The 26,106-nt window shown below is 40.6% G+C and overlaps 1 protein-coding gene and 1 long non-coding RNA gene across 7 annotated transcripts in view; one reads left to right on the top strand and one right to left on the bottom strand.

Moving 5' to 3' along the window:
- Window positions 1-702: 702 nt before the first annotated feature.
- Window positions 703-26,106, top strand: part of cacna1c (calcium channel, voltage-dependent, L type, alpha 1C subunit) — a 279,528-nt gene continuing 254,124 nt past the window's right edge. For all 6 annotated transcript variants that reach the window (XM_053241769.1, XM_053241767.1, XM_034313006.2 and 3 more), the window contains exon 1: window positions 703-892. In XM_053241769.1, the coding sequence (XP_053097744.1) occupies window positions 718-892 (175 nt within the window). In that variant the 5' untranslated portion in view covers window positions 703-717. The remainder of the gene's footprint in view (window positions 893-26,106) is intronic.
- On the bottom strand, window positions 15,492-19,609 carry LOC128321160 (uncharacterized). The gene is made up of 3 exons (XR_008304747.1): window positions 18,780-19,609; window positions 18,555-18,651; window positions 15,492-15,576 (listed from the first exon to the last, which is right to left on the bottom strand). It is a non-coding gene; the product is annotated as an uncharacterized LOC128321160 (long non-coding RNA).

Below are 26,106 nucleotides of genomic sequence, written 5' to 3'. Positions count from 1 at the left end.
TTGCCTTTTCTGAAATACAACTATCACTACTATTATTACTACTTATTCTACTTAATTTGGGAATGGAGTTTGGGGTTAGAGAGGGAGAGAGAGAGAGAGAGAGAGGGAGAGAGAGAGAGGGAGAGAGAGGGAGAGAGAGAGAGGGAGAGAGAGAGGGGGAGAGGGAGAGAAAGAGGGAGAGAGAGAGAGAGAGAGAGAGAGAGACTGAAGTACATACACCAAGCGTGAGTAAGTAAATGTCCAATGACACTTTGAAAACTCATTCAAACACAATGTTTTTCTGGCAGAAGATCAAGCATGAGTGTTTGCAGGAAGAGTCAGAGATGGAATTAAAAAAATGGGGAAATGGATGTCAGGGAAAAGGCTAGGTTATACATGCATGCGACTTCAAGGTCACACCGCACAAACACAGAAAGCCAAACACTTCTGCCTGCCACTGTAACATATACAGCACCTTTATATACTGACCCCAAAGATCTTAGACGTATACATTCATTTCTTTTTAATGTCTGCTTTTTCTGCACAATACACTGCAGCTACTCATAAGCGTGACTGAGCATGTATGTATTCTTGATTTTAAGCTAAGGTATGTTATTTTATCAGGGCTGTGTGATTAGGTGTGCAGTGCTGCCTGGACACACTCACGGTAAGAGCTCAGTACTCAGGCCCTCAGCCACACATACATAACTCTACACCATAAAAGGAGCTGTGCCTTGGATGTCTCCAGGAGTACATACACACACACTTCCCAATCACTTCAGTTCTCCTCCATCCCCTATTCATTTTATTACTTATAGCATTATTATTTGCACTGTGGAATTTTTCAAATCAACATGGGCCACGGATTGGTGTCTTTTTAAGAAACACATCTTCTACAAACAGCATACTGAAGGTAAGTTTATTCTCTGCTAAAATAAACTTCCAGATACTACATTCCTAAGGGAAAGTATAGGATCCTGTGCAGTTAGTACAGGACCTTAGTGATCATTTCAGTCCGGTTGTTCATACGTAAGCAACTGCTTCATGATGATGAAGCAGCGTTTAGTAGAAGCAAGCCACAGAAGAAAAACACTTCACAGGGCTGACGGACAAAAACAAGGAGAATATGTGATTTGTGATAAACGTAGAGCACAGAGGGCACTAGCTTTTTCATATGTGGCTGTGCGAACTCTTAAAAGGAATCAGAGAAACTGATTTTATTGAATATCACAGCATACTTAACCTTACTCATTTATTAACTCGAACCCAACCCTGTTTACAAATGCGCCACTATGAAGATACGTAACACAGCTATCATATGCCTTATGTTTGTGCTTGTGCAAGACCTGAGTGGTTTTTAGTTTTGACTGATTAACATTTGTGATGTCACTCGATATATGAAAACATTATGGCTTTTTTTGTGTATATTTGCTCTAATCAATGTAACTCACAACACAGAACATACATCACGTAAAGAATAAAACACAATGGCTTATAAAATGCTGTTATAATCTACAACATGCTGACCACAGCAATTTACCAAGAATTACACTTTTTATTAATCAGAGAAAGAAACGCATACTTTCTATTTGTTTATATTTGCATTTAACTTTGTGGAACGTCCACAGAACAAGCTAGTTCCTGTTGACAGTTGTTATAACACTCGTTATAACCGTTCCCTCACCAGCCTTTCTTATCATGGTATAGAGAAACCCCAAAGCCCTCCATCCCGAAGACTTGTAAAAAAAAAAAAAGAGAGAGAGACATGTCAGAAAACTTAAACTTACAGCTTTACCTCTGACTGTTACAAAGCGCTGACACTGGAGACTCCTTCCATAAATTCTAAATAAATGAAATTTTAATAAAAATCAACAATGCGGTGGTATAATCAGAATTCTTATGAACAGTGATCTGATCAGTAGCTATAACTCGATCATTTGCTTTCTATTGCTCACTTGTTTTCTATAAATTTAAAAAGGCAAGGTACTTACAGTGCCTCCATTAATATTGGCACCCTTGGTAAATATGAGCAAAGAAGGCTGTGAAAAATTGTCTTTATTGTTTAACCTTTTGATTTTTTGTTCAGAAAATTCACAAAAATACTCTGCTCTCATGGATATCAAACAATCACAAACACAACACAGGTTTATCAAAAAAAAAAAAAAAAAACTGAAATATATGTGTGACACAATTATTGGCACCCTTTTAGTCAATACTTTGTGCTACTTCCCTTTGCCAAGATAACAGCTCTGAGTCTTCTCCTATAATGCCTGATGAGGTTGGAGAACACATGGCAGGGGATCTGAGACCTTCCTCCATACAGAATCTCTCCAGATCCTTCAAATTTCGAGGTCCACGCTGGTGGACTCTCCTCTTCACTTCACCCCACAGGTTTTCTATGGGGTTCAAGTCAGGGGCTGGGATGGTCATGGCAGGAACTTGATTTTATGGTCAGTAAACCATTTTTGTGTTGATTTTGATGTATTGGATCATCGTCCTGCTGGAAGATCCAACCACGGCCCATTTTAAGCTTTCTGGCAGAGGCAGTCAGGTGTTCATTTAATATCTGTTGATATTTGGTAGAGTCCATGATGCCATGTATCCTAACAAGATGTCCAGGTCCTCTGGAAGAAAAACAGCCTTAACAGTGTTGTGTTTGCGATTGTTTGATATCCATGAGAGCAGAGTATTTTTGTGAATTTTTTTAACAAAAGATCAAACGGTTAAACAATAAAGACAATTTTTCACAGCCTTCTTTGCTCATATTTACCAAGGGTGCCAATATTAGTGGAGGGCACTGTAAATAGAAAACTTAACAAACAATTAAATAAACCACACATTCAGATGCAGCCTCACATACTGTACATACTACTGGAGCCATCTTGTACAACTGAGGTATAATGCCTTTTTTCCTCACATTTCACATTTCCCATCACACTGTATTTGTGGTGCAGAATCTAACCACACCATATGTGGTAAATTATGTAGAGATTAAGGCTCAAGCTGGAATTTTACCCACAAGATAACAGAGAAGTTTCATGAACAGCCACTCTTACCTAAGCTCTAGTACACTGTTAATTATGGAACCTACGTCCAAAACTCGTTGCTACAGGCACCCAGGCAAGACAAGGTCAAGGTTCACTTTTTGATGAAGTAACTAACATTAGCCAATTAGCTAAGTAGATATGCTACAAGCACTAATTAGCCAACGGATGTCATTAGATAACTAGTAATTTCATCTGGTGAAATCCATCCATTAAAATGTTGGCAAAAATTGGCAGGATGATTCTGAGTTAACTGACCAAATTTACAGTTTCCTCTGAAGGTATTGGAATGGCAAGGCCAGTTCTTTTGTTTTTGTTATACACAGAAGTCATTTGGGTTTGACATCAAAAGCTGAACATGAGATGATAGATCAGAAGTTCAGCTTCACTCTCTGCACCTGCAAGCTTAGATAGGTTGATAGGGTTATAGTTATAGTTATACTGCAGCATCAAGGATTGCTGAGTTTGGCCACAGCTAGATATGTTTGACCTCTCCTCCCCAAAGCAGACACTTTATGCCAACTAATGCAATGTATGCAAATCCTAAAGTGAAGCCACTTTATGCCTGCATCTTCCACTGGTTCACACTGCAAGCGGCACAAGCTGATTCCAGATCTGACTGAGAAATCACTGCTTTGCATCAGGGTCAGTGATGTTCCACACATTTAAGAAAACTTGTTTATGCCACATACACATTTAGGATAGAACGAGACACTTCTACTTGACTAAAACACAAAAACACTAAAACGTGCTGTGATGATTGACAAAACACGTTGCCATCAGAAGCTTTATGAACTGTATAATCTACACAGATGTCAAATCACTCTTCTCATTTCACTTTCAGTCCTAGAGCATGTGAAATCAGTAGTTCTAGACTGTGTGTCACTGGGGGGGTCGACACACACACACTGCCCAAACAGCAGCCAGACATCCAGATGCACTGCAGGGAATCTAGGCAAACTCTCATATATTTTGTGAAAAACCTGGGTGCTAAATGGAAAGATACTGAATTGATATGTATCTTAGTTTCTGTGGAATTGGAGGAACCATCTGTTCTCTTAAAATTGGCATCTTTCAGATCTATGGTTACAAACCCATCATGTTAACTTACTGCTTGCATCACGTCTGTTATGTGTAGCATAAGCTCCATATACGATTTCTAGTGCCAGTTTAGTGACTACACTTCCACAGTCAGTACAGACAGTTGGCTTTGCTCTTGCATCTCTGTTGAGCAGAATTCTGTTTGTCATTCGCTGACAGCGTAAATCTGGCAGACAGTGTGATTTCAAGCTGCTGGTATTTTGTTACAAAGCTTCAGCGCAGCAGTTGCAGAGGAGAGACTAATCCCTTCATCTGCACTGTAATGAAAATGTTTGTATGTATGTATGTATGTATGTATATGCTCTAAAGTGACATGTGCTTATGCGTCATGTGTAACTCATATGTACAAGCTATGTGCTGGTTCAGTGTGTGTGTGTGTGTGTGTGTGTGTGTGTGTGTGTGTGTGTGTACAGCAGTCTTACATAGTTCCCCTTCCCATGGTGAGATGGGATAGGGTGGTGTGTAGAACATGGGAGATGACTATTTGATCATTAAGCAAACTTGAGAGGTTCTAGAGTGCTAGGAAAAGAGAAGCAAATTAAGCAGAAGTACTTGATGAGTGTCTCAAAGCACTTCATCACCACAGAGATGAAAGAGTGCTAATATTAGTGGTGCTAGAGTCAGAGCATGCAGAGAAATGGTTACGTTCATTGGGACTGATCGCCATTCACTGCAGCATGGGCTCTGCCTCTGCAGTCCGTAATAGTCTTTAATCCCTGCCGCATTTGGTGTTACGTTTCTGCAGCTGAGACTCAGCTGTGTTCTTATAGCTCCAGTTTGCATTTTTCCCTCAGTACACAGTCATGTCTTCTGTCTGGAGCCAGTGTGGTCCCATCTGCATTCCTCGTGGCTCCTTTCATCTGGTGTTGTGGCCTTTAAACCCTGTTGCCATGACTCCCAAAGCGTGAAGTGCTGTCTTTAGATCTCTGTGCTCATTGCATCTCATGCTGCGGACATTATTTCCTTAATGGCCAGGAGCAAATGTGGTACATTATTCGCAATACAACTCTCCACAAATGCGCTTATCAGGTTTTTTTTTTGTTGTTGTTTAATTTATATTGGGGCTGGATAGATCACAGCTTTACTCGTAAAGCTTGATGAGCTTATAAGGCAATCAGTCTCTCTACCAGAGGCCTTGATCTCAAGTTTAGGGTTCCTGCATCGGTCATTCACTTGAAATAATCTTGTTCTATTGGCAGATGATTTTGCTAATTTTAAGCATTTATGTCTAGAAAGAACCCAATGATGAAGCTTGGAATCAGAAGAAATGTCTAGTAATAAAGTAATCTTATAATAGGAAATACTAAATAAATTTAACTATATTCAAGGTACAGTATTTTCAGTTGCTAATGTCATTTTTGCAGAGCATATGCACACCTGAAAGCGCTGAATATTTTAAGTAGCTACACCAGAAGGAAATAAAATTTCATGTATATTTACCTTCATGTATATTTATGTGTATGTATATTTATAAACCTACAGTGTATGATAGTTCATTCTTGAATTAAAATGAGAACAGTACATTTTGTTTATCATTGCTGACATGCAGAAAATCAAGCAGTTGAAGAGAAGAGAGTGCTCTAGTCTCCTTCCACCACACGTCCTGTCACTGACCTCACAATAACACAAGAAACATGCTGAATGAATAAATTATGCAGTATTTTTAATTCTGCTTACTGGCAGTGTATTAACATCTTATAACGACAGCTGTATTTATTCCTCAGTCATATATTTATCCATGAATTGATTATGGGCAACAGCAAGTACATTTCAATTTCACTGTTCATTAATTCCTTCTAACACAACTTTAAACCTCATAATATAATTCGGTTCAATCATTATTTTATTATTTTTCACAACCTGTTATGTTGCTTTTCATGAATGATATATTTTTAAATGCTTTAATAGATAAAAGACTGGGCAACTGCATACAGAGCTAAAACTCATTGACCTTTATTATAGGTTGAAAGTATAGTGTTATATATCAAGTTTCTCAATAAAAAATCCTGGTGAAATATCTGACACTGCTGCCAGATGAGTGCCAGATGTTTGACGTCTTAAAGCCCTGGAGAAAAGTCCATAGCAATTATTTAAAGGGCACATATTCTCAAATGCCAAGTTCACACAGCCATTATATATAAATCCTACAGTAACATTTCAGTATTTTGATTCTTATTACACTTAGTTTCATATGCAGCTGTCAGACTGAGAATGAAGAAATTACAGGAAGTAACGAGAAAGTGCAATTTGTCTACATCTCAAGTGCCACATCAACCCTGGTATTAGCGACATTAGCGTGCTTGTAACTACAGGACTTTTTCTCGTAACAACCAGCGCGTGAAGTGGGAAAGCACCAGTGCAAGTGCTCCCCTCCTCACACGTTATATTCTTATATTATATGTTATATTCTGAATTTCTACAGTAAATAGAAGATACTAGGAGATATCGCTGATGTTCACATAAATTTATTTATTTATGACCTACCTTTCAACACTCTAGCAACCATGTGGGATAACATAGCAACAACTTAGCAACACCCTAGCAACCCCCTGAATACCATAGCAACCACCTAGTAACAACTTTGGCACCACCTAGAATAACACAGCAGCCACCTAGCAACACCATATCAACCACAAGGAATGTCATAGCAACTATCTAGCAATGCCTTAATACCTACTGTCATGGCAAATACTTCTGCAAAATTAGAATAAGACAGTGAATTACACAGACGAGGGGCTCCGGATGTCAAAAATCAATAGATCAATCAGACAGCAAAGCCGAGATGGTCTGCAGAACATCCAGAGCACATAGTCGTGGCTCCTGCTTTTATACAGTTCTAAAACAATGATCTCATCAGGTGGACTTTTCCCTTTTTTCTTTCACTCACACACCTGCGTCTCGCCACAATTATGTCACTGTCTCTCTGTCTTAGCCGTAACCATGGCAAAGGTCAGTCACTCAAAAAATATTAACATTACCTCATACCCTTAACAATACACCATAAGCAATGTCCTTCATCAGACGGGTCAGATAGATACACACTTCAGGGACTCTGGTAGAGAAAACAAGCACCTTTTCATGAGAAGAGACAGAACTGAAAAGCTAGAGTGTGTGAGTGAGAGCTGTGTGCTACGTGATTTCCCACGAGTAGAGTCACATCAGTTTGTTCTAGTTTTCTTGGTTCACACACACACACACACACACACACACACACACACATGACCATTCTTTATAAAATTATTTGTAAGTAATTATTTCTAATGAATTGATTAGTGCTGTAGTTAAAACTGATTAACGATGGAGCTAAATACTGATGTACCGTGAAGTCACACTCTTCTCATGACTGAAATACACTGCAGGGTCAGTGTTAGACTGAGGGGATTTAAGGTCATGATTCAACACAATAACGCAGTACGATGCTGCTGTATAAATGCTGATCAACACAGTACTAAATACAAGTTAACTGATCAATGGAAATACGTCCACACTACCTGTCATAACATAGCAATCACCTTGTAACACCCTAGCAACCACAAGGAAAAATCATAACAACCACCTAGTAACACCATAGCAACCACATGGGATACCATATCAACCAAGCAGCAACATCCTAGCGACCAGCTGGAAAGCCATATAACCACCTAGTAACAGCCTAGCAACAACTTTGGATACCATAGCAACCAGAGTAGATCCCATATGGGAATAGGCTGCTTGTGCTTTTGGAAAAGATCAGGATTGTGGTTATCGAGTAGCAACACTCCAAAGTTTGCTTTTTCCGATAGCAAATAGAAGGGAGTGTTTCAGTGGTCTCATTCTGTTTCAGCACTTTGTCCATTTCAGAGGTCACATTTTTACAGGTATATTACAGGTCTGTTACAGGTATGTTGCAGGTATGTTACAGGTATGTTACAGGTATGTCATCTGGGTGTTACCTGTCGTTCAGGACACAAACGATTAAGCACAGAGACGTGGCTGCAGTCTGTTCCCACTTCTCTGCACTTATGCAAGAAAACCAGAACCATCGTGACCAGCATTCACTGCAGAATTCATGGTCTTGTGCTGCCATCTTCTGCTGCAAATCAAGCACAACTAGTGTATCCTCCTCCATGACTAACTCAAAAGTGTATAAAACATAGTACGGTGACTGAAAGTTCCCTTTCTCAACAACAGCAAAAGAAACTGGGTCACTGATTCTACTTATTGTTTTATACTCATGAAAAAACTAACACACTTTAGTGGGAGTCCCCTCCGAAAGTATTGGAACAGTAAGGCTTGTTCTTTTGTTTTTGCTATACACTGAATACGTTTGCACTTGAGATCAAAAGATGAATATGAGGCGATAGATCAGAATGACAGCTTTCATTTCCTGATATTTACACCTGCATGTGTTAAACAACTTGCAACAAGGCATGTTTTGTTTGAAATGACAGGTGTTTCTTGTTGCCCAGGTGTGCCATGTTAGATGTTGAAACAGTTAATAGCTCTGAATATCTTCTCTTGGTTTGAGCCCTGGGTTTGTCTTCAGAGAAGAGGCCTTGCCATTCCAGTACTTTTGGAGGGGACTGAAGGTCCATGAAATTCAGCACAATCGTAGAGTCTGTATGAGATGAGATGAGCCTGATTGCGTAGTGGTGGCATTATAGCGCACCATTTTATTGTTTTAGCCATATCTCGAGAACCATTAGTCCTAGAGACAAAATTAAGTTTTGCTCTGATTTCTTGACTAATTCTGAACCAATCTGCAATCTGGAGCATTTAGCATTGACCATTTTGATTTTTAGTACAATATGCCACATGTACTTTTGGGAATTAGTCCTAGTTTTTTTCCGAGGATAGTCCTATATTCACAAAACTGGTGTCAAATGGGGAGTTTGGCCGTGAATAATTTTCAAAAAGTTGAGATTTCTGAACAATACAGCTGCCACCTAACAATCAATCCTAAAAGGAGGAGACTAATTCACTCAACCTCATGTAATTTGCATGGGCTTTCTAATGCCCCTTCACAACTAGGGTCTGAGGATGTGGGCTGAGTTTATCAGCAGGGGGTGGAGTTAGGTTCAGAAAACTGTCTCTCAGGAACTGCAAGTCCGACTGAGGTGAATTTTTTTATTCTGCACCTTTATGCTAATTTGTAAGCGATGTTTTAATGCTGACCTGGTTGCTTAAAAAACATGGCAACTCAATCAGATTTCAGCAAGCATTTGATTTAACATGAGCAATCCATCACAAAACTGGGATAACATAGCAACCACATACCAACACCCTAGCAACCACCTAGAAACACCCTAGCTACCAAATGGATTACCATAGCAATTGCCTACCAACACGTTAGCAACCATGTGTGATAACATAGCAACCACCTCGTAACTTCTAGCAACCAACTGCAATACCTTAGCAAACATCTAGTAACACCCTAGCAACCAACTGAAATACTCTAGTAACCATCTGGGATAAGATAGCTGGTTGCTAGGGTGTTGCTAGGTGGTTGCTATAATAACATATCAATCACCTAGCAACACCCAAGCAACCACCTGAAATAAGACCATAGCAACCAAACAGAATACCAGAGTAATTACCTAGCAACCCCCAGTCAACTACCTGGGATAAAATAGCAACCACCCAACAACACCATAGCAACCACCTGGAATAATGTAGCAACCACCTAGTAACACTCTAGCAACCTCCTGCAATACCTTAGTAACACCCTAACAGCCACCTGGAATGCCACATCAACCACCTAGCAACACCCTCACAAACATCTGAAATAACACTGCAACCACCTAGTAAAAGCCTAGCAACCACCTGCAATACCTTGGCAACCACCTAGTGTAGGGGAAATGGGTCAGTTTACACACAAACCCTAGAAACGTAAGGTCTCGTTAAATCAGTCTCATAGAATATCCCCTTTTTAGTTTAGAATTTTAATTAAAACTCAAAAGTGCAAAACTGCAAATAAGTCAAAATGATTAAAACCTCCACTTTACCTGAAAGTAATAATAATAATAATAATAATAATAATAATAATAATAATAACAATAATAATAATAATAATAATAAAGGATACAGCACATGGAGTAGCAGCACACTACGGTATACAGCTGGATAAATATCTAAGGTTAACTATAACAACGGACTAAAGCACAGAACGTTTGTAATATTCTGATGCCTCTGCACAGCTTAAACTATGCAGGTAAGGGATCTGCTCCCAGTTCTTCTCTGGCTGTGACAACACACTGCGATATATGGCTGTGTAATTCACTAAATTAATTACAGCTAGGCAAAGCCTGCCTCTGCAAAGCTTAGGCCTGTGCAGGTAGAGGAACTGCTCTGGAGCCTAAGTGACACTTATTGATTAATAACTACTAATTAGTTATGACTAATAATATTATTATGATCATTTGTTCTACTCTATCTCTCCTAAATGCAAATTAACTCAGCTACAAATGCAACCAAAGTTCAAACTGCAGACACAGACTCAACCTCCGTAAATGCTGTTGGCGCTTTGGCACCACCTGATGGTGATAAGGACATTTCCTACAGTAAACACTGGTTATATGCTTATAAAATAAAACGCTTGGTGTCACACGTAGCTGCTTTATTCCCAACAGCCTCATAAAATAATCATTAAATCCGTCTCATTAGTAATCAGTCTCTTTTCTATTTTCTATTTAATATTTAAATTAGAAATCAAAATTCCAAACTTGCAAATGAATCTATTTTTCTTTTTAAAAAGAATTTTATCTGCAATAATAATCAATGTATTATTTTACTGAAGGTCTAGTTCTGAATAGTTTGGCTTCTTACCATATGAAAGTAATAACCACAACATGGCAATAAAATGTTTAATAAAATTTAATGCATTGAAACATAGAAAAGAAGAAGAACCAATAAACTACTTAACTAAGAAAGCTTACTGCTACATAGGGACAGACAGAAGGGAAGGAGTCGTGAGTGTGTGGGAGAGAGGAAAATGAAGGGTGTGTGTGTGTGTGTGTGTGTGTCGGTGCATAAATGTGTGCATGAGAGAGAGTGTGTACCTCTGTCAAAATGTCACTGAGGCCCTCTAGTGGCTTTCTGCAGTACAATTTTTAACTCCGCCCATTCCCATGTTAGTGAATGGGACAGATAGCAATCTTTCAGTTCTATTGACATAGAGTTCAATAGAGTCAATAGAGTTCTATTGACACTGATAATCTGCTCAGTAAATATGTTCCAACACGGACCCTCAGAACACCTAACAGTTCTGTACAAAAGCCATGTCTTGTCGTACTGTAAACTGTTCTGACCCTTAGTTGTGAATTCTTTGCAGTTTTTCCAATACAGTATGTTGCTCATTTTGATGTCTAAGCTAGCTCATTGTACTGATATTATAACTAGGAAGCCAAAGTGAGTGAATAAAGTGATGGCATAAACCAAGGCAGCTAACACTAGCTAAAGTTCACAATAATCTACGATTTACTGTATCACCATAGCAACCACTTGAAATACAATAGCGTGGTAAGGTTAAGCAGTTAGTCCTTTTTACATGAACTTCACCAACAGAATGAGTGAAGAATAAAAGAGTACTTCCCCACTCAGACGTGTAACTTACTGCAGGTGTCAGAGCTAGATGAAAATCATGGACAGCAGCAATGTTTTCCTCAAAAAATAGGTTGTGTTGGGTGTAAACGTTGTCTGCTGTAATTTGGGTTTGAGATGAAAAGAAGAATATGAGATCAGAGATCAGAATTTCAGCTTTCATTTCTTGATATTTATCTAGATGTGTTAAAAATTTTTTAGAACATGGCACCTTTGGTGTCAGACCACCCAATTTCTAGCCGAGCAAAAGTATTGGAACAGAGAGTCATAAAGTGAAACAAAATAAATAACACTTAATATTTGGTTGCATATCCCTCTGCTTGCAATAACTGTATCAAGCCCAACACCAAACTGTTGCATTCTTCTTTTGTGTTGATTTTCCAGGCTTGTAGCGCAGCTTCTTTCAGTTGTTGTTAGTTTTGGGGGGTTTCTCCCTTCAGTCTCCTCTTCAGGAGGTGAAATGCTGCTCAGTTGGATTAAGGTCTGCTGATGGACTTGGCCAGTCTAAAACCTTCAACTTTTTTCCAAATGAAGTCCTTTGCTGTGTTAGCAGTGTGGTTTGGGTCAATTCAATTCAATTAAATTTTATTTTTATAGCGCTTTTAACAGTTGACATTGTCACAAAGCAGCTTTACAGAAATTTATGAATTCCAGATATAAATTTTAGATTTATAAATTTATCCCTAATGAGCGAGCCAGAGGTGATGGTGGTGAGGAAAAACTCCCTGAGATGACAAGGAAGAGACCTTGAGAGGAACCAGACTCAGAAGGAACCCATCCTCATCTGGATGACACCCGATAGTGCGATTATAAATCATTCCCTTCTATAACTGTGTACTACATGCTCAAAACGTGTAACAGCAACTTATGAATATAAGCATCAGAGTTATTTCTGAATTTGTTATAGTTTTAACATGAAGTCTATTTTGTTGAAGATATCAACTGTTCAGTGATGGAGACTTGAGTGCACATAGCAATTGCAGTCCAAAGTCATCTTCATGTTTTCTAAGTGGTACCATCTGTCTAAGTGGTACCAGGCTGTCTATGTGGGCCATCCTCAGCAGCAGTGAGTGGTTTTCAGGTGATGAGAACTCAACCAGAAGTAGGGCATCAGTGGGTCATTGTATCGCTGCATGATGAAGTTCCTCCCAATTAGTGTTTGCATTTCTCTGTAAATTGGCAGACAGAATGTTCCATCATCAATAAAGATTAGTGAGTCCATTCCAGATGCAACCATGCAAGCCCAAGCCATGACACTACCTCCAGCATGCTTGACCACTGAGCTTGTATGAGCAGATCCTTTTTTTTCTCCACACTTTGGCCTTTCTATCACTCTGTTAGAGGTTCATCTCAGTCTCATCAGTCCATAAAACTCTTTTCCAGAACCTTTGTGGATCATCTCTGTATTTCTTTACAAATTCCAATCTGGCCTTCTGATTCTTACTGCTGATGAGAGGTTTGAATCTTGTGGTATGGCCTCTATATTTCTGCTCTTGATGTCTTCTTCAAATGGCAGATTGTAATAGCTTCATCATTGACTGTTGTTTTTGGGTTTTTCTTCACAGTTGTTTTCCTCAGCCAACCATGACTGGTTTTTACTACATCAGTGGTTTCATTCTTTTTCAGGAGAGTCTAAATTGTTGTACTGGCTATGCCTAAAGCAGGTGCAATGGCTCTGCTCAATTTTCTCTCTTTTTTCAGCTTTAAAATAGCTTGCTTTGCTCCCATAGACAGCACTCTGGTCTTTATGTTGGTTTATCCTTTTTAACAAAAATACAGTCTTCACAGGCAAAACCCAGGACTCAAAACAAGAGTAGACACATAAGAGCATGTATTTACATGTGCAGTTTGATCTGTTGATATACTTCCTGATGGAGTTCAGTCAGCTTTGTAATTCGCAGATGTCCGGCTGTCCAGCAAAGAAGAAAACAATGGTTTTGCTTTTTGTTAAAAAATAAAAGTAAAGTAAAAAATGAATGACAAACACACATGGAATGCTGCTTTGTAGGACTGTTTGATTTTACAATGATGAGAGATGTCAGCCATTCTCTTGTTGTGGTCAACACCCTAACAACCACCTGGAATACAGTGGTAATCATCTGCAATACCCTAGCTACCACCTGGGATAGTATAACAACAACGTAGCAACACCTTAGCAGCCACCTGGGATAACATAACCACCACCTAGCAACACCCTAAAAATCATCTGGAATACCTTAGCAACCATCTAGCACAACCACATAGCAATCACTGAGCAACAACCTTACAATCACCTGGGATAACATAGCAACCACCTAAGATAACATAACAACCGCTGAGCCACACTTTAGTAACCACCTGAGATAACATAGAAATCACCTAGTGACACCCTAGCAACCACCTGGAATACCACAGTAACCACATAGCTGCATCCTAGCAACCACCTTGGATAACATAGCAACCACCTTAAAACACCCTTCCAACCACCTGAAACACCCTAGCAATCACCTGGGATAACATATCAACCATCTAGTAACATCCTAGCAACCACATAGAAACACCCTAGCAACCTTCTGCAATAACATAGCAACCAGCTAGCCACACTCTAGCAACCACCTGGGATAAAATATCAACTACCTAGTAAGACCCTCGCAACCAGCTTGAATACCTTAGCAACCACCTGGGATATCATAGCAACCATCTAGCATTTTATGTTTTAACCCATATGTCAAGAACCTTGAGGCATAGAGACAAATTTCTTTTCTTTTCCCTGATTCCTTACCTATTTCTAAACCAATTTGTAATTTGTACCATTAAGTTCTTTTTTTTCTGCCACCTGCCAATCAGTCATTGTATGGAAGAGCTTAATTTACTCTAACAGCTATAACACATGATGTATTAGACAGGTTCACTCAAAACTTGAAAGGCTATTTAGGACTGGATTCTGAGGTTGTTTGCTAAGGTTGGAGCGTGGTCACTGGTAGGGTAGGGTCAGGGTTTCTCATAAGTCCGAGTGAGCTGAAACACCCTAGCAATCACCTAGTAATACTCTAGCAACCACCTGCACTACCTAACAATGCCATAGCAACCTCTTTGCAACACCAGGAACATGTACAAGCTGCACAGTCATTCATTTTCTTAAGCAAACCAATTCCAGATAGCTCAGCCTGATCAGGAATGGCTTGCTTTTTGATTCATCTAATGGTTTCTGCAATTCAGATTTTTTTTCCCCACTGAAATGAATGTGGGAATGTTCAGGGAGAATTTGGCCTTCATACTTACTGCATTATTTTCAATTCGGATACATTGAAAATAATTAAAAATGGATTGCTCACTTATATACACCCTGGGAACCACCTGGAATACAATAGCAAACATCTTGCAACAACTTAGCAATAATATGTAATATAATAGCAATCAGCTAGCAACACCCTAGCAACCACCTAGAATATGAACAGGAACAAACTAGAAACTCCCTAGCCACCACCTAGCACCATGCTAGGTATAACCTGGAATAACATAGCAATCAACTAGCAACAACCTATCAAATGAATGAATGAATGGGGGAATGTGGATTGCCTTGCCATTCTACACCCTAGGAACCACCTGGAAGACCGTAGCAAACATCTTAACAACAATCTGGAATATCATAGTGTGACACTCCGTGTGTTACCAGGGAAATGAGCACATGGGAGACAGGTGTGGCACAACTCAAAAGGGTTTTAATGAAATGAAAACTTGTGTTTCAGATTCGTTTACAAAATCACATGCATGCGCGCACACGCACACACACACACACACACGCGCACACACACACACACACACACTTCCATGTTTCTCATCTCTCTCCCCCGTGGCTCTTCTCTCCCCCTCTTTATCTCCTCGCTGCCTCTCACTGAAACAGAGAAAACTCATTAGGAGAATCGCCCACAGGTGCAGCCTCAACATTACTACTCATTCCACCCTCCATTCAATCAGTGCCGTCAAGCCTGCCACTGACTCTCCCCCCACCAAGAAAGGAAATCTGCTATGGCCACCTGTGCCCCCTGCCTATGGACCACCTCGACCTTAAATGGCTGAAGTGCCAGATACCAATGAGTGATCCACGTGTTGGCATCCTTCATGTGGTGGAACCAAATAATTCAGCACAAACCGATGATAATAGCCAGCCGGCCTCAGAAACTGTCACCTTCTTTTTGGTCTTGGGTCTCAGGCAAGCCGCAATCACTGCTGTCTTATCAATTTGGGGACACAATTTCCCATGGAAGTGGAAGCCCAGATACCTCCACCTGTCCAGTTGCACACTTGTTTGGTTTTGCTGTGAGTCCCGCCCATCTCAAACCTCTCAGGACAACCTTCAGATGTTGAATCTGCTGCTGCATGTGATTATTATAGATAAAAATGCAATCTAAATAGGCAGTGGTGCAGGCATGTGGGCCATGAATAACCTGAAAGAAATGGTGACAAATTGTGTAAACCAAACACAGTTTGGGAGTCAAGGGGATCTGCAAATATCCCTTTGTCAAATTCAGTGTTGAATAAAAGAAAGCCAGAACTAATCGATCGAGCAGTTTGCTAATGCATGGCATTGGATATGCATTAAATTTATACATCACGTTGACTTTGTCCACACAGTCCACACAGACCAGACTGACCAACTGGGTGAGTTAATCAATAGAAACGGTCCATTAGACAGTTCAGTGTTTTCTCTTGACCTAAATGTCCCACCATAGGATTATGATTAGCAACACAGAAAAGCAATTCCCTACAGCTATTTGGGACCAACACCTAGGTCGTCTCTTCAGTGTCCTGCATCACTCAATAAAATCTGTCTTTAATAATAGAAAAGTAGAGATAAGAGAGCACAACATTGGGTTGAACCCCAGCTGGTGTGCTTGGATCATTGTCCTGTTACATGACCCAATTTTGGTCCAGCCTAAGCCTCACAATTTTCTCAAGAATATTCTGATATAATCAGTCTGCCCAAATCATCACCCCTCCACCATCATGCCAGATAGTTGATATGAGGTGTTTATGGTGATATGCTGTGTTTGGTGTTTTTCCAAACATGGCACTGTGTATGATGACCAAACATCTCCACCTTGGTTTCATCAGTCCAAAGGATACTATACTGGAGAGAAGAGGCTTTTTCCTAGCCACCCTTCCATGAAAGCCATATTGTTCAGTCTTTTTCTGATTGGGCTGTCATGAACATAAACATTTAATGTGCTAACAGGTCACATGTTGTAGCGCTTGGGTTTTCCTTTATATCTCTGATCTTTAAATGGTCTGACCTTGGACAGAATTTGCTGGGATGCCAGCTCCTTCCAACTGTCTTGAAGGGTTGCCATTTGTAAACAGTCCTTCTCATTGTAGAATGTTGAATATCAAATTGTTTGGAGATGGACTTATAACCCTCCCCAGATTGAAGAGATAGGTTCTGTCAGGTCATGGCTGATGTCCTTTCACCTTGGCGTGATGTATTTCAGTTAGGACCTCACTTAGGAAAAAAGCTATTACAGAATAACATTTCCTAAGTGCATTATCTTATCTTAACTACAGAGAGGAAAATGGTACATTTACATTAGCCATGTCCAAGAGGGCTGTTACATTTATTAATGATACAAGAAGAGGAACAGCAATGTTTGATGGTGGAAAGACATTTGGAAGTCCCAGATAATGTGCTTTGCTTTGACAACAAAACACTGATAAATAATTACAGACTCCCACAAAATATGATAATGCAGTTAGCACAAGAATTGCTCTCGGAGCATTCCCAGTCATAGTGCAAGTGACTAACACCATATATATATATGTATATATAATTTTTTTTTTTTTTGCAAAAGGCGATTTTCAAAGTGAGGCCGCCTCTATAGCAAAATTGTCACAACTTGATATCTCTGAAAATCTAACAGAAGTGGCCAAGACAGTCAGCTCTTTAGCACCTACCCACATTCGGTTTCCAAGGGTAGATGAGCTTTCAGCCATCAAAGCCAAGTTTTTCCAAGCAAGTAGGATGCCGAGGGTAATAGGACTAGTGGATGGCTCACTGTTTCCAGTGAAGGCCCCCAGTGGAGTGGATGACGTGGTGTATGCGTGCCGAAAAGGGTCTCATGCTCTCAATGTACAGGCCATAGAAGATCACAATATGATAATACATTTGGTGACAAGGTGGCCTGGGGCAACACATGATGCCTTCATTTTTAATACAAGGTAGGTTAGGCTTAAATTACAGATTACATTAAATTAACAAATATTTACATTCAATTCAATTCATTTTTATTTGTATAGCGCTTTTAACAATGGACAAGCCTAGCCACTAATTTCCTGCCTATTTGAATTAAATTTTGAATAGCTTTTAAAAGTTATTTATACAATTATGATTACATATTTTGTTATTAGTTGTTCCTGACAGTATACTATTATGATCAGCTCAGCTAAAATTCTGCCTGTCTCTCGAGTCTTCCTCCATGCCCTCACACACTGGGGTTTTACAGTGACCTATCAATTGTTGTAAACCTTTTCTTGATGCTCATATTGCTGCAGTTTCACCAGAAGAAAGATGTTTGAATCGGGAGACCAAGATCCAGGGTATAGGCAAAGAGATGGTTTATTATGTGCGCAAAGACAGCCTGGGCACTCCATAGTCTAAACATCAGATGTTCTCAGCTAGCGTATATACTGGAGTGTGCATGTGAAGAGACCAGGCTAAGATAAGGAACAGACATAACTCAAAAGCAAACATAAACTAAGAGCAAGGACAATATATAAAAACAGACACGTGTACATTTACCCATGTATATTTATGACCACAGAACAGGCATGTGTACATTTGTGGACATTGAAGAAAAACAGAAGTCACATAGGACATACATTGGGGTGGGAATTGACGAGGCTCTACTGATGTTCCCTCGAACAGATCTGACAGCTGTATTGTCGTCAGTTCATGCTGCTCCAACTCCAGTCCTACCTTGTAACCACCAGGCATGCCGGTGTCAATAATCACAGTATAGCTACATAAAGTTCATATTAGTCCTAATGTTTATTAGCTACCTTTAATCTAAAGTTACAAAAACAACCAGCCCTGTTTTGTCTTACCTTCATACTGCACCTTCTGAATGACACCCAACATCTGAAAGGGTTAATGATGGAGTGTCACTCGTTCCACCTCCTGTATTCTTTATTTCCCTTGCCTACACAGCAGTCTTCTTTTTTTCACTTATTAGAGTGGTAGATGTTTTCTTCACAGAGTCTGGTGTACAGTAAATGCCAGACAGCGCACACACATTCTTTGTGTCTCTTGTCCACTTTCTGTCTTTGTGAGTGAAGGTGAAAACTTACAGAATATAACAGGCTTTGCTTTTTCTACCAAGCTGATCAAAACTTCAATTTCTGCAGCACTGAAATTAAAACCACGCTGATTTTGTTTTTTCCATTTCAATCTAATGTTTACATCACAGCAGCAGCTTGCACATTGTTGGTTGCTTGGTAACAGACCTCAGAGTTGATTATCAAACTTGATGGAGTGGTTTAAGATTTCCTAACTACAGATAAGATTTTGTAAGATAAGATAAGAAAATTAAGTTCTATAATACAAATTTGTGAAAAATCATAATTTAACTTATCACATCTTAACTTAAGGCTTTTCTGCAACACACCCCAGAACATCAAACTGCCAAAAGTTCTGCTTTTATAGAGGTAGTCACACTTCTTGATGATTAACTAATTGTGTGCATTTCATTAGTAACACCTGACTGCTAATTACTCTTTTAATGATTGTGGAAATAGGAAGGGTGTACTGACTTTTCTCACCTGGTTTCTGAATGTAGTTTTTTGGGGGAAAAAATGACTACTGATTAATGACTAATGATATTGATATCTTTGTGGGTTTTTTTTTGTCATCTGAGGTTATTTGTTTGTTTATGAAAGTTGGTGAGGACCACACAATTGTTATTTAAGCTCTGATAAATAAAAGCATACAGTTAAAGGAGGGTATACTTCCTTTTGCCAATGATTGTATTTGCAGATGAGCACATTGTGAACGCAAGCTCATGTGCTATGCAGGAATGATAGTGTCCCAAATCACGGTGGGATTTTCAATGATAAATGTTGAGCCTACTCCTTGGAATCCTTGGTATACAGTAGTTGGCAATATCACTCTGTTACTTTCCCAGCCTTGAATAATGAGAGTTGACATTCCTAGTTAAGTAGTACAGAGTGAGAGCTTTCAGTGGATACACTTTATTTTGTAAGCATTCACATTAAGGGCATAAATGGCTCCGTTTGATGTCTGAAGATACAACATTCCTAAAAATAAGAAATCTTATAACATAACTCCTGCTGTGAGCTGTAAATACTTTTAATCATATGAAGATTTTTAATGTGTTTTAGTAATAATTCTGAAATGCCTGATGAATCATGCCCAGCATCCAGCTTTTAATTCTTAAAAACAAACTCCTGTTGATTGCTTTTCACTGGAAAGTTAAGAGCAATGTAACGTAAGAGCAATGCAGTGAATGTTTTCCTGTTTGGTATGGCGCATTGGCCTTGTGTCACAAAAGAAAAGCAAAACCACCTGCATATTGCATTTCACTTTTCTTCCACAATGTGACTGCTTTTTTGGCATGGAATCTTCTAGATAGATTTGCGGCTATAGTAAATTGAAGTGTGCATGTAAATGTACATAGGGAGGGGTGATGCACCTAGGGCAATTTACCGGAATCAATCTGCCTACATGCATGTTTTTGGACAGAAAGAGAAACTGGAGGACCCAGAAGAGCCCATGCAAACACAGGGAGAACATGCAAAACTCTGCACAGACAGTAACCTGTACTCAAGAACAAACTCTGAACCTAAACCCTGGAGCTGTGAGGCAGCAATGCTTCCCACTGCGCCACCATGGCATGGTACAGATGATCGAGTAGTGGATAGTGGGTTTTTTTTGTAAGGTCTCAAATTAATTGTCTTTTTAGCCCTTAATCCATGTCAGGTCTTGCATTTGACCCTGCAAGTCTCACAGGGTATTGTGCTTACACTGAGACATGGGCTCCTCTAAGCAGGTGAAGGAACATCTGAAAATTAAGATACACTATATGGCCAAAAGTATGTGGATACCTGACCACCACACCCATGTGTAGGTCTTTCCCAAACTGTTGCAGCAAATTTGTGACCACACAATTGTCTATAATGTCTTTGTATGCTGTAGCATTGAGATTTCCCTTCACTGAAACTATGGGGCCTAAACCTGTTCCAGAATGACAATGCCCCTGTGCACAAAGCGAGCTCCATGAAGACATGGTGTGTGAAGGTTGGTGTTGAGGAACTCAAATGGCCTGCACAGAGCCATGACTTCAACCCCCCTGAACACTTTAGGATGAATTGAAACTATGACTATATATTAGGCCATCTCGTCTGACTTCAGTGTCTGACTTCAATAATGCCCTTGTGGCTGAATGGGCAAATCCCTACATTCCAAAATCCAGTGGAAAGTCATCCTACAGTAGAGGTTATTATAACAGCAAGTGGAGACTAAATCTGGAATGAGATTGTGACACTCCTATGGGTTCGCATGGAAATGAGGAGACGGGAGGCAGGTATGGGAAAAATCAAAAAGGGGCTCTTTATTATTCTGTTTCCCTTTCGCTTTTCCGTTTCACTTTTCAACAATTTTATCTCACTACGCACACACCTGGCTCTGTGCTGCTCAGCTCACTCTCCAGTGGCTCTTGTCTTTCCCCTTTTTATCCTTGCTGCCACTTAGTGAAACACAGAACACAGAAAAATTCCGCACAGGTGTAGGTCCTTAACACTCACTTTTCCAGACTCCACCCTCCATTCACAAACCGACACTCGACCATGCCCCTGCCTCCACATACCTCCACTGCCCAACTCCTGGACTCTGGAGCCATCCAGACTGCTGCCAGTTCCCCCCCATGCCAAGAGAGGAAATCCGCCACAGTCATCTGCTCCTCTGGCCTGTGGACCACCTCAAATGTAAATGGCTGAAGTGCCAGATACCAATGAGAGATCTGCACGTTGGCATCTTTCATGTGGTGGAGCCACTGGAGAGGGGCGTGGTCCGAACAGAGGGTAAAGGCTCATCCCAACAGATAGTGTTGGAGGATGAAGGCACTTCCACCTCCACAGGGGATGGGGTGGATTAAGCCACATGTTTTAGATTCACTTCTGGTCCTAGCCCCTCCCTCTCCAGAATGACCAAAGCCACAGGGACCACCATGGTTTAAGGAGATTGAGGTGTTATATCTGCTGTGTGCCTCTGTCGGTTCACTTTACCTCATAGTCGACATCCCCGACTGTATGACCTCAAAGGGCTCTTGCCACTTGGTGAGTAATTTGGAGCTTGATGTGGGTAATAATATGAGAACTTTATCTCCCTGTGAAAACACACATAGGCAAGTGCCCCACTGTACAACTGGGATTTACCTTCTTGGCCTGTAGCAAATTCTCCTGTGTTAATTGCCACAATGTGTGTTTGCTCAGGTCAAGAACATACTGAATTACACTCTTACTCTCCAAAGCTGCCTCCTCCCAATTTTCTCTGATGCTGTCTAAGATCTGATGCTGTCTAAGATGCGAGGCTTGCGCCCATACAGTATTTCAAATGGGGAGAACCCTGTGGAGGCGTGTGGGTCCTCTCGTACTGTGAATAATGGGAGTTCGAGCCACTTATCCCAATTCTGAGTATCCTCGTGCATGAACTTCCAAATCATATTTTTAAGGGTTTGATTGAACTGCATGAGCAGTCTACTCATCTTAGGATGGTAAACGTGGTGCCTTGGTCTGTCAGGATCTCTTTCGGGATCCCAACCCGGGATAACTTTGAAGATGACCAAGATAGCTTTGAAGAGTGCCTCCACGGCACTGCTTGCTGTGATGTTGCGAAAAGACATTCAGGGTATTGCATTGCGTAATCCACCAGGAATACGCCCAGCCAATAGAAGTGGCCCATGAGGTGGTTCAGTATTTTATTCTGACCTAAATGCCCCTTCACAGGATTATGATGAGCTGCCTGAAATAACATTTCCCGATGGTTCTTTGGGACCAATAACTGGTTGTTTCTTCTTTTGTCCTGTGTCATTTGGTATAACCTATCTTTAATAATCATGAAATAAGGGAAGCAGAGCCCAACATTGAACTGAACCCACTGAGAAGAGGCGGGGCCTTCCCCACCCGACACAGAGCTGATGTTGACGGCCCAAGCAACACCTCCCCAGCCAACAATGCGCACATCCCACACTGTGCTACACTGTTGCAGGGCCCATCCACACACATTCCCCTCAACAATGTCTGAAATGCCAGCCAATTTGTTCCCAAAATCAGTGGATGGGTGAGGCGAGGACTAAACTCTGCCTCTATTTTATGGTTATGTCCCTGGAATTGGATAGTGACTGCCACTAGTGGATATTCGTACACATCCCCATGCACGCACCTCACCTTCACCCATCGTGCTGTACCCAGTGCCTCACCTTGAGCCAGACATTGGTGAATCGAGGTTTGGTAACTCTCTGAATCCACCAATGCATGGTATGTACCCCCTTGAATACTCACTGGTATACGGTACGTCCCAGCTCAATCGTGGTGGCCTGCAGCACATTGGGGACCTGGACCAATGCTCCCACCTCCATCATGTGGCATTGGTCCTAGAAATGCACAGTTTCCCCCACTGCCAGCACACCGGCCCAGGCCTTACTCCCACATCTGAAGCCCTGGAAACAGGGAGAGATGGAGGGGTAGGGAAAACCTGGCTTCAGGGAACTGGTTTTGGGGGAAATAGTCAGTGTTTCCAAGGTGCAGGGACAGGAGGAGGGCAGGGAGAAAAAGGAGAAGACTCATCTGACAGCAGCCACCTTTGACAGATCTCTCAGAGCTGTTGGGTTAAATGTGAACAGGTGGCCAAGTTCACTGACGGTGCTGTTCAGGGCTGTATCCATCCCGTTGCAAAATAGCCCGCTTCAGGTCTGGATCCTCCAGCAGGTTCGCGACTGGAAGTCGGGCTTCACCCAACAGTAGCAGCAACAAGCGGCCCGCCCTCTGTGACTTCCAGATTGTCTTGCGGTCCCATCTTGGAGAGCATGGTGTATGGCCACCAGGGCTACTGCTGGAGTACCCGCCAGCTGGACCCGACTCCATAGCACCTGCCAATCCTCGGTCTAGCCTTGAAGAAGGGTCTGGAAGTGCTGCTCCTGCTTGAATACTCACAGAGGGGCCTGATGTTGTGTCTGCTGGATGCCAGCGAGGGCCTTGATGATCTCAGCAAGTGATGATGACTCCATGACAGTGGATCTTCCTCAATTACCCGGGTATTGGCACCAGTGTAACAATCTTATGAGTTCGCATGGAAATGAGGAGACAGGAGGCAAGCTTGAGACAACTCAAAATGGGGCTCTTTATTTGTTTCCTTTTCTTTCACTTTTCAGTGATTTTATCTCACTAGGCACATATATATATACACACACACACACACACACACACAAGGCTCTGTGCTGCTCATCTCTTTCTCCCGTGGCTCTTGTCTTTCTCCTTTTTATCCTTGCCGCCTGAAACACATTACACTCCTTAGAAAAATTCCACACTGGTGTAGGTTCTTACCACTCACTTTTCCCGGCTCCACCCTCCATTCACCATCCGGCACTCGGCCACGCCCCCATCTCCACAGAGATGTTCAAAAAAGCACATGTGGGTGTGATTAGCCAGGTGTCCTTTAGGCCATATAGTGTAATTAATTCTTCTATTACAAAGCAGGAGAAGGCTATAATTTATCTAAATTATATCAAAATATTTATCTAAATATATTATATATTATATCATATTATTATATTATATTCTTAATCTAAATTTATCTAAATATTGTCCATGTGCAGTTTCTAGTGTCTGAAATGTCATTAAGAAATGGAAGTTAAGGAACACAGTTCAAGTCAAGATATTTTCAAAATGAGGAAAACCTATATTCTCAGTAGCCTAAAGAATTTACAGGGTAGCGTAGTGGTAGAGGTTTGCTTGGTTAAACTACGTTGGTCCAGAACATGGCATACAGAGCATGCGAATGAAAGTTTGATACAGAGAGTGCCTCCAGAAAGTATTTACTCCCTAGTGATTATTTCTCTTGTTTCTGTATTATTTATGTATATTAGAGATTGGATCTGTGAAGAGCTGATGATATTGTTGGGTTCTGTGCAGGTTTTCCTGTTTCAGCCAGTGAGCTCTGTAACTCCTTCAGTGTTGTAGCTGGCCTCTTGGATACTTCTCTGGCAACTGCCCTTCTTGCCCAAGCACTCAGTTTGGCCTGATCTTGGTAGAAGTTGTGGCATATTTTCAGTGCTCCTGAGAAAGTTCAAAGCTTTGCTGATGTTTTAATATTCTTCTCCATCTTGTTTTCTTCCTAACAACTTCATTTCAAAGCTTTGTGGGCATGACAGCAGGACTGATCTGGTCTGACGTTTTAGTTACGAGACCTCCCAAAGTCAGAGATATTTATTGTGCAACCACAAAATTGGACACGGGTGGATTTGAAATTAACACAGGTGTACCCTGCTTAACAGATTTAGTGTGAGTGCACAAGAAAATTAAATACTAGACCTAATTTAGACTGTTAAAAGAAAGGTGGTGAATATTTTAGATTTTTTTTTTAATAATTTTGAAGGCATCTAAATAACTAATTTTATTTTGTTTTGGTACAGTCACTTCAAACGGAGCAGAAAAAAAAAATCCCATTCTAATATACTTCAATTTGATGTTGCAGTACAACAAAAAGAGAAATAATAACTAAGGAGTGAATACTGGAGGTATATTATATTATATTATATTATATTATATTATATTATATTATATTATAATCACAGTGTCTCCTTATTCCGATATTCCGTAGACTGATTGTGCATGCCTGGCTCCAGTGGTAGTTTTCTATGACTTGAGGTAGTTGCCTGATCTGGCTGAGAAAAACTAATTCAGATCATTTACTTTTTTATATGGAGATTTTTTTTGCCAGTAGTTTATTCCAGTTTGCTGCACTGATACGGAGATTGATCTGGTTGTGTTTAGCAATGTGGAGCAAGTGGCCCATTGCCCAAATCTTACACTAGGAAATTCATATCAATTGAAATTCATATCGAACCGGAAAGGCCATTCTCCTCTGACCTCTCTCATCAACAAGGTGTTTCCCGCCACAGAACTGCTGCTCACTGGATGTTTTTTGTGTTTCATTTTTTTTGTTTTTTTCCAGGAGATCAGCTGTTTCTGAAATACTCAAGCAACCAACAACCATGTCGAGTCAAAGTCACTGATATCACATTTTTCCCCATTCTGATGTTTGATGCGTACATTAGCTGAAACTCTTGACCTGTATCTGCGTTATTTTATTAATTGTGCTGCTGTCCAATGTAGAAAAAAATGGGTTTCATTGCCACCT

The sequence above is a fragment of the Pangasianodon hypophthalmus genome, chromosome 18, assembly GCF_027358585.1.
Source record: "Pangasianodon hypophthalmus isolate fPanHyp1 chromosome 18, fPanHyp1.pri, whole genome shotgun sequence".
Classification (NCBI taxonomy): domain Eukaryota; kingdom Metazoa; phylum Chordata; class Actinopteri; order Siluriformes; family Pangasiidae; genus Pangasianodon; species Pangasianodon hypophthalmus.
The sequence above is the reverse complement of the archived record's forward strand: the minus strand, read 5'-3'. Positions and strand labels throughout refer to the sequence as shown.